The sequence below is a fragment of the Acanthaster planci genome, linkage group LG07 (genome assembly GCF_054643075.1).
Source record: "Acanthaster planci isolate LZ-2023a linkage group LG07, COTS_SCS, whole genome shotgun sequence".
Lineage (NCBI taxonomy): Eukaryota > Metazoa > Echinodermata > Asteroidea > Valvatida > Acanthasteridae > Acanthaster > Acanthaster planci.
Window position 1 is genome coordinate 12,869,665 of NC_141783.1, and position 9,186 is coordinate 12,878,850.

At 42.3% G+C, this 9,186-nt stretch overlaps 2 protein-coding genes across 4 annotated transcripts in view; both read left to right on the top strand.

The window, feature by feature from the left end:
• Window positions 1–2,715, top strand: part of LOC110981893 (BAI1-associated protein 3-like) — a 35,479-nt gene extending 32,764 nt beyond the window's left edge. For 2 of the 3 annotated variants that reach the window (XM_022239902.2, XM_022239905.2), the window contains one exon: window positions 136–2,715. In XM_022239902.2, the coding sequence (XP_022095594.2) occupies window positions 136–251 (116 nt within the window). In that variant the 3' untranslated portion in view covers window positions 252–2,715. The remainder of the gene's footprint in view (window positions 1–135) is intronic. The other variant, XM_022239904.2, reaches the window with a different exon arrangement.
• A 179-nt stretch (window positions 2,716–2,894) lies between these two features.
• LOC110981846 (uncharacterized) lies at window positions 2,895–8,692 on the top strand. Its single transcript, XM_022239817.2, has 10 exons — window positions 2,895–3,209; window positions 3,730–3,870; window positions 4,220–4,316; window positions 4,691–4,834; window positions 5,164–5,295; window positions 5,476–5,598; window positions 5,718–5,867; window positions 6,182–6,332; window positions 6,987–7,117; window positions 7,368–8,692. The coding sequence occupies exons 1-10, from the start codon at window positions 3,054–3,056 to the stop codon at window positions 7,835–7,837; spliced, it is 1,695 nt and encodes a 564-aa protein (XP_022095509.1). The 5' UTR covers window positions 2,895–3,053; the 3' UTR covers window positions 7,838–8,692.
• The last annotated feature ends 494 nt before the right edge of the window (window positions 8,693–9,186 follow it).

The following is a 9,186-nucleotide window of genomic DNA, read 5'->3' on the forward strand; positions in this document are numbered from 1 at the left end:
GAGAATGGACTATCTTTATTGAATAGTGTTCTTGGGTTTTATCTCTGATGACATTTTAATCGTAGTGTTTGAACCAGGCAGTGCAGGTGGTTAGTGCATCAAACACTCACCGTTTCCTTTCCTTCTTTCACCCAGTAGACAATGCCCCTTTTCTTCTGAGCACCTTGAAACAGCGCACGACGGACCGGGTGGCTCAGGAGTTTGCCAAGAAGCGAGGGCAGCTTCTCAAGAGGGCTAAGGTGGCCCCCTGATGATGCAGAGACTGCTTCATGAAGCATGTTACAATCGGCCAGAAGGATGAGCCACCCCGGGCCAGGCTGGCCACCTGTGGCTACTTACGACGAATTATGGCTACACATTCACAGTTTACTGCTCGTTTACTGTGCATCTCACCATTCCATTTTGCCCATGTGTTCAGTTGGGATGTGTCCTCCATGATTCCTGTCTATCGGTAGCAAATATTCACCATGGTTGCATATTCATTGTAGGCTATTTTCCATTTTGACACCTGTCCGCAAGTGGCCACGTATTCCTTGAGGTCACATATATGACTTTGGCTTATGTTACAAATAGGACACAGTAAAACTGTCTTTTTCTGTATATTTCAGTGTGCCTGGTGTCCGAGACTAACTTCCCCTGAGAGACATTAGAGGCAATATCTGTGGGGCCATCCAGATCGCATACACATGGTACATGCATGGTATGTGCATGATGGTATGCACGCTTTTTACTCCTCTTTGACCAATAGGATGTTGAGACTTGCCAAACTTAAGATGTTGGTGAGTGCGATGGCCCAGCAGGAACGGCATCTCCCAGAATTTGTCTGTGCCTGCTTTCATTATCGCCTCCCCTTCATCCAGTAGCCTGGCCACTACGGCTGGAAGCCATTTGTTTTTATCACCTGGCCATCTGTAGAAGTTGGCTGGTCTGTAAATTGATGCCAAAATCCTTTGCTTGATGTGTGCTATGATGTAGAGTGCCTTTTGAAATTTGCCATTTTGTATTGTACTTTCTTTGTGTAGTGTAAGACGGTGTCGTGGGTTTTACCTGATTACAAACCAGAATTCCAGAAAACTGCCTTGAAAGTTGACAAATTTCAGTGGAAAACATACGCTTTCTACAATGTCTTCTTGGCTAATGTGGGCTTGATTGAAATGATTTGAATATAATTAATCAAATATGCAGATATCCAGATTAATTTGTTTGTGCAAAAAATAAAGGAAGTTATATACATTATGAATTTATATACATTATACACTTATATGAATTGGAAGGTAGAGTTTGATGTTTAACAAGATATTTTGACGTGTTTTCCGGCTCATCATGAGTTTCGTAGAGTTTTTTATTACAGCCCTGAAAATTTGCCACACTTTTGCACAATTAAAAGCCTTTTCTTAAAAGTTTTAAGCCGTGGATTTCTGAATAACACATGGTCATGAAAAAATTAATGTTAACATTATCTTTTCAGGTTACAATGATCACTTGTAATAATCACTGTGTTTCAGTCAAGGACTGGCCTCCTTTGTAGGGGGGGGTAAGATTTTTTTTCTGGTTGTATCATGCCAAGGAAACCAGAGATAAACATTGGCTGGGCCAGCCGAATTAGCTCGGTAGATTTTGTGCTTCACTGCTTCAACAAACACTCAATTTATGTTAATTTGATTCCACACGGTATGTCACTGTGTTGCTCAAAACAAGAAATTAATTATCCACCTGCCAAGAAGAGTTTTGAAAAGTCAGCAAGTTAAAACTTTGTTGTGTGGCTGTGTGTACTGGTCATCATTACAACGTGGCTACAAACTGAAGGCCTGTCTTCTGCAGATTGTCATTTGAACAGGGTATTGAAGGAGAATTTAGAATTATCTAGAACTATTTAGAACTATTTTGTATTTGTCAAAGTTCTATACTGTTTATGTTTTTATTGCGTATTTGAAGTTCAGTGCGTGCAGTTTTTCATGACTTTACTGTGTGATTTCATGACATAATTTTATTCCTTTTCTGATTTTGATCTGCAGGTTTGTTTTTTGTTTTGTCTTTTTTTTTCAAAATGAAGAAGACAATGTGTACATGTCAGCCTTTTCCTTATAATGTGTGGTCTGAAAGGAACAAAATGCGCCACCCCACGTAAAGGGGACATGATTTTATTATGAAGCACATCACACAAAGAATGGCTCATTTAGGTGCGAAGAGGATGTCACCAGGGCATAGTTTGTATGTGCATTCCCGTTCACGTGCTCGGGTAGACTCGCGTGGATCCCAATAACACACTTGAGTGCGGTCTAGATTGATTTCAATATAAGAAATAACTCGCGGGATCGGCCGTGGTCAATTTACGTGGCTGTCCCTGCAATTACGCACGAGTCTATGGTAGTGGCCTCAGCCAGTTCCCACGGAGTCGTGTGTAATTTCCTGTCATAGCCAAGTTGCCCTTGTGCCGACACAGAGAGGATATTTTTTCTTTTTCTTATAGTTTTTCAGAGTTGTCTTGGTGCTGATATAGGGGATATTATACAGATTTTGTTTTAACAAGTGGCCATTTGATTTTAGCATTCGTAAAGAATGTTTTCGTATAGAATAGTGTATGTTTATTTTGTTGTTTTATATTTTAAAAAATTTTGCAAACAATCCAGATTGTAAATTTAATAGATCAAGAATGTTGAACAGATTGAGGAGTGATCATTGTGGTCATAAAAATAATTACGTACCGGTACTTTGTATGATGTATACAATATTCCTGTTCTCTTCAAGTCTCCTGGTGCGCTCAATCACTGACGTCTTGGGCGAAGACTAATCGATGAAGCTTACGCAAACATGTTAACGCGCGCATCACAAAGTTGCGCGTAATACAGCATGCAGAAACCCATGGAAACAAAACAGTTGCAGGAGCGACGCAGTAAAACTCAACTAGACGTTGTTAGATGCTTTGTGGGTGTATCACATTCGGGGGAGCAAGGTCACCTGGGGGCCGGGGATCTTTGAGTCAACTTATTCAACTTCACTGAATCAACCAGAAAAAAAAGGCTAACCAGGTTAATCAGCAACAACTGCCAGGGATGGGGAACGAAAGAATCTTCTACACAGACGAAGCTCTTCATCTGAAGAGGAAGGGGGAGGGTGTATGGATGCCGGAGAAGGGAAAGTCAGTCCTGGATTCCCTGCAGCTGGATTTGGTGGATAAGGGCATCATCGGAGAGGGGCCTTACTCGCAGGTACGGCAGATGTCGTTCTTTCTGTTGAGAATTTTCTCTCCAACATTCTTGGAGGCGTGATATTTTCAGGGTATTGAATAGCATACAGCTCCTTGAAGTATTGCGTCTTTAGTAGTAGTGTTACAATTTATGACTTGCCCTAAAGCGTTCGATACTTTGACCGCAAAGAAGTAAACGAGTGGTCGTGTCAAGTTTTGACAAATAGAAGTAATTGAAATCCAGTTGGTTTTGGCTGAACAAAGAAGCGAAGTTAAACATTTGTGGCTCACCCTCCACAGGCCAACAGTAGGCCTATCCTCGGGACGATTTCATGACAAGATTTACAAAGTGCGTAGAAGTTTGCTTACCAGAGACTAGTGATATTGGGATGGTAACTGTAGGCCCTTCTTGCCAGTTAAGCCAGTTTCTGTTCGGCGTAAAGGATAACTAGCGCTCGGTTAACTATAGGTGCTTTTGGCGTGCGTTTGTTGGAAGTGTGGAATCAATCTTTAAGGAAAACTTCAATGTTTGTGGACTGCAGGTTAGGAAGGTGTACTCTCGTAAGCTCAACAGGTATTTCGCCTTCAAGAGAATCTCCAAGCTGAGAGCTCCCAAAGAGGCTGTTGACAAATTCTTGCCGAGGGAGATCACAATAATGCAACAACTCGCCCACGAACGACTGGTAAGAAACAATGACAATATGGGATGAGGTCATGGAGACAATCCATCCTACAGCCCTTGGAGCTGAACTAAAATTAGTATAGCTATCATTTATTAATTCTACATCGCATTTTGAGAATACTAGCTGCAGTGTCAACCTCGTAGAAGCTGACGACGCACAGCGAGAATTTAGAATAGAGCGCCCTCCATCTGGCACTTTTCTGTGACTGTCGTAAATCTGCAACCTCGGTAGCTCTTTTAGTTCACAGAATTCAACTTTATCCGGGGGCTTATGGTGATTGACAAGGGGGTGAAGGCATGTACCCCCGCAATAACTTAACATGGATATGTGAATGTTTCCCTCTCCATAGGTTGACATGGAGGCTGTTCTAGTAACGGAGCATTACACCTTCATCCTCATGGAATACATTCCGCATGGAGACTTGACCAACTATATCAACAGGAGAGGTCGATATTGGGCAGATCTTCCCTTTAGTCTTTCTTACCCGATGCCAATTACTGGCAATAAATGAGCTGTATCTTTCGACTCAGTGGCATTCACTTAATGAAACGATCAATACTGAAAAACATCTAGTAGATCTTAACATTTCACGTACCTTGCTTTATCCAGAGAGAATCGTCAATAAAGTAGAGCTCTCCAACTTTGGAAGAAAATCCTTGTTTTGTAAAAAAAAGGCACCTGCTTGGCTCCGTCATTCGGTTTTCCAAAGCGACCGTTTCATTGCAATATATTTATATGGCTCGCGCACTGTGATTGCTATACACTTTACATAGGATGCACTAATCCAATTTCAAAAGATTGAATGGGATCTTCTCCAAAGGTCATCTCTGTGAGGAAGAAGCCCGGATGCTGTTCCACCAACTCCTGGATGCTGTGAGCTACCTCCACGCATTGGATGTGGTGCACAGAGATATCAAATGCGATAACATCATGCTGGACGAACATTACAACGTCAAACTCGGTGGTGAGATCAGTATATGGTTTCAAACACACAAAAACACATAATCATGCAAAGGTTTCGGCAGTTTAACTATGTATTTTTGATACACCCCTTGACTTAGGTTATCTTTTCCGTCTTCTTTTTTTCTTGAAGTAATGTCACGGGGAACCCTTTCCCCTCAATTATATTTCCATGAAACTTCACCGTTTCTCAAGTAAAGCTTTGGCGTTTCACTTTCGACGTCCGTTTCATGAAGAGGGTTAAATACGTGTAATTTTACATATCAACATAAATCTTATCACTTTATTGGTAGATATGACTATTTTCCTTCGTAATTCTGAATTGAAAACCAGACTTTGGCTTCGCTACAATGTGCGAGGCTGGGCAGAAACTCAGCGAGTTCTGCGGCTCGTACGCTTACACTGCTCCAGAGGTCTTAGCTGGTGAAGCATACGGCGGGAAGAAAGCTGACGTGTGGAGCATGGGTGAGATGGAAAAAAATCATTTCTCAAAATGACAACCTTACCATTAAGTAATGTGTGCTCGTGCTGTGAACACTTAGAGAAATTGGCATCGCCCCCTACACTTTTGGAAACTGCTTCCTGTAATTGGGATGACCTCCAATACGTCAAACATCAACACTTTTGTCCTAATTGCAATGGCAGGGGTGGTGCTGTACGCGATGTTGTGCGGTCGTCTTCCCTACCACGATGAAACCTTGGACATTTTGATCGATAACATACATAATCCTCAGGGAAAACTGCTCTTCCACAAGAAAGTATCCAAAGGTGAGAAGTAAGATGTATGAACTTCACGGATTGAATGATTTCATTTGCTTGTTGATGATAGCGATTCTGATCATTTGCCGCGGTTTTATTGCCGTCTGAAATAAAATGTTTATTGTTAGACTGCAGAGATTTTGTTCGTAGCATGCTGACTGCTGACCCCAAAGCACGGGCTAGTATCAGTAAGCTGAAGCGTATGGACTGGTTGAACAAACCCATCGACATGTCCTCAGCAGACTACAAGACCCCACAATCTTCCTTTGAGTCAGTCGGTGAGTGTTTGCAAAATAGCCAGCCAGACGCTTTAGTGTTGGCTTTTGTCGTTCAGCATCCAGAAGGCTTCGAGAATTGCAAATATTACCATTCATTTTCATTAATATAAGTCAAACCGACAGAAATGAAGCATGACAAACGTGAACGTCTTCCAGAGCCAGCAACTGAAATGATAAACCATAATGTCCAAGCTGGGAGTTCGTCTTTTTTTTAAATGATCCTATGTGCTACTTCACATGAAGTTGTAATTTGTCCTCAACTTAAACCCAAAAAATAAGATTCGCGAACGTTTGTTGGTTGGTTTGTTTTCCAGGTCCCGCACCGGCTGGCGGTCGACCCCGTCGGGCCTCCCTTGATATGAATGCGGAGCATGGATTCTTTGAAAGTCAACGAGTCATGGAAAATGAAAAACAGCGACCTCACACGGTCACGGACGTTCTCCGAGCTGTAGCAGTCAGACACGCGTTAGTCATATGCAATAAAACGCATTCGAGGATTACCTCGAATTTAATTGACACAGAAATTTTTGTCCTCTTGTGCAAAACTTTAAGATCGTGTCATGATAAACAGAAGACAATGTGCTTTCCCAAAAGGCGACTTGTAAGATGAAAAAAGTGGTAGATAATAACATCACCGAAGCTCTTACGAGTTAAGTTCCAGTCCTTCGAATAAAAACACTCTGACCAAATAATTGCCCATTAATTGTGTTTGCTGCAGTGCATTCCAGTTCGTAAATATAAACTTCACTCATAGTTCAGTGGTTTCACTTCAATTTAAACCACGCCCACTGCGTGTGCAACATGAACAGTGATGAACCGGAAGTTAATGCGCAACTCGAGTATTCGTCCAATGGGAGCTAGGAGTGGTGTGCGTGTATGGTCACTGCAAACAATCCACGCGCGTATTCTGAATAATAACCTTGATACCACGTGCTTTTGACAAACCACCACGATCTCCATTACAATGGAGATCAATGCAAACCACGACACCATATTGGTCGGAAAGGCAGGCAACGCGTTTGTACCACCTGTCCATGATAGTTGTACGATACCACCATAGTCTGCTCGGCCAATGCTGCATGGTTTGTTCTGAAGTGCATTTGCTGCATCTTTTCCTAGGTTTGGTGAGAGCACCACTGACATCCACAAGCACGTGGGTCTACGGCCTGGAACTCACCTGAAAGCCACTGACGTTGGTTTGACGGGGCCTGCTGGTCGCCGGATAAGCGTACAACTCAGCCAACAAAACCGTGAGTCTTTAAAGTCGTTTTCCTCCTTCCAAGAACATTATGGATGTTGTCATTTCTTGTAGGGCCCACAAACAGCTCTAGTGGTCGACAAGGGTACTTGATTTTGCAAAAATTGGCCAATTAAAGCAAACTTGAAGGTCCCATCGTTCGCTTAACTCAAAGACTTGGGATAAAAATGATCAAAGAGGAATTCTGACAAAAAGTAAATGACGTTATGAATTATGGCCCAAATCCACGATTGAACCCCCAGTTCCGTTATTTGCCGGAGGCGTGACGAATAAACCAGTTGATACCCCAGAGTCCACCCGTCGAGCTCGCCGAGCCAGCCTCATGCCCGACCGAAAGGACAGCCTGTCCATGCTGACCTCGACAGCGCGCAAAGGCATCCGACGGGGCTCGCTCGCTCCATACCAGGGCGCCTTGCGGGCCACCGGCTCCCAGATCATGATGTCCAACGAGGACCTGATGGCATCGGCCATCAACCTCAACCAGACCAAAGTCAACAAGGAGATCCACGACATGCACTACTACACGGGGGCCAAGGTGGCCAGGGCGGCCGGCGCCAAGCGCCACAAGTCGGCCGAGTGCACCCGGCGAAACTCGGTGTTCACCGACGCGCTCAAACTGCGCAGCCAACCCAATGCACTGGATCCCGCCGAACAAGCGCTGGTCAACCTATTCCGATCCAAATGTGAAAAGATAAAGGATATGGTTGCTTAATTAAGATATTTCACTGCGTCTCCTGTTCTCAACTCACCGTAATCAAGCAAAAAAAAAAAGCGTAGCACACACGATCCACAAGACTTGAACGTTATCTATCATGGAAGCTAAAACACGAATGATAATTAAAAATTGTCAGAACTGGAATCGGTAAATGGAAAAGAAATCAAACTTAAGACGCGACCATGATCAATTAAAAACGAAACAGTTTAATGTACGGTATTTTGATGGGTAATTTTTGCGTAGTCCTACCAATTGAGATACACTCCACAAAGAAACAAAACAATACGCCTACTTTGCAACTGCACACTAAAAGCAAAAAGCTTTTTAATGACTTTCTCAGCAATTATACAAAGTTCAACGTAAACGAACTCTTTGGATGTAACCATATACACACCATGCAATTAGGCATATGTATTTTATTTTTATTTCCAAGGTCGACTGTATGCACATAATTGCGTAAGTTTACGACTAAAATGCAAATTGAACAAAACTATCTTTCCGTCCAATGACTGGAATTAAAAGAGTAAAATTACGTTCACTGTTTACTGCAGATTGCTTATTTCGTCATGTTTAAACAAATTAAAATGTTAAAATAAATGGCGGCAAATTTGACAATAAAAATGGGAATTATCACTGGCAATTTCACTGTTTTATTAACATCTACGGAAAACCAGAATATATTTTTCGAGCTCGTTTGGTTAAAGAAAGAACAGAAAAATGCAAATGCTTGGCAGTTAAACTGACACACAAGAGTGAAGTTACAAGAACAGGACCGAAGTACATGTACATAAATAATACATAAGCGGCAATGTTCACATCACAGACATGCAATTAAATTTCACAATCAACAAAGCTTGACTCTGATCTGTTTAATACATTGTTTATGAAATGCATGCGAAACCATCTACTTTGTATGGATCATTCATAAGCATCTAAGTCTCCCAGTTCAACACCGTGCAAGTTGACCGTTTGACCTTTGATAATGCCCGCTGCGTAAATCACGCGCTGGCACCTGGACACGAGACAGTTCAGTCGATTCTGATCGGTCAAGAGTCTCTGTGTACGTGGCTCGCCATGTCCGTACAAGAAGATTCTATTGGACAACTTGTAAAAGGGCTATACATAAAATGGACGGGGATGTTTGGAAGAAAGTAAAATTCTAGAGCAGAATCGTTGGAAATCCATCATTATATTGTATTGTGTATTGACTTCTTTCGACTCTCTCACTAAAAAAGGTATTTATGAATAGAAATAAATGTGTTTGGCGGGTGTTAAACTGACGTTTATGACCGGTTCAGGAGACTGAATGCCCTCGCCTGTAGTTCGGGCATTAGTCGCGTCCATTC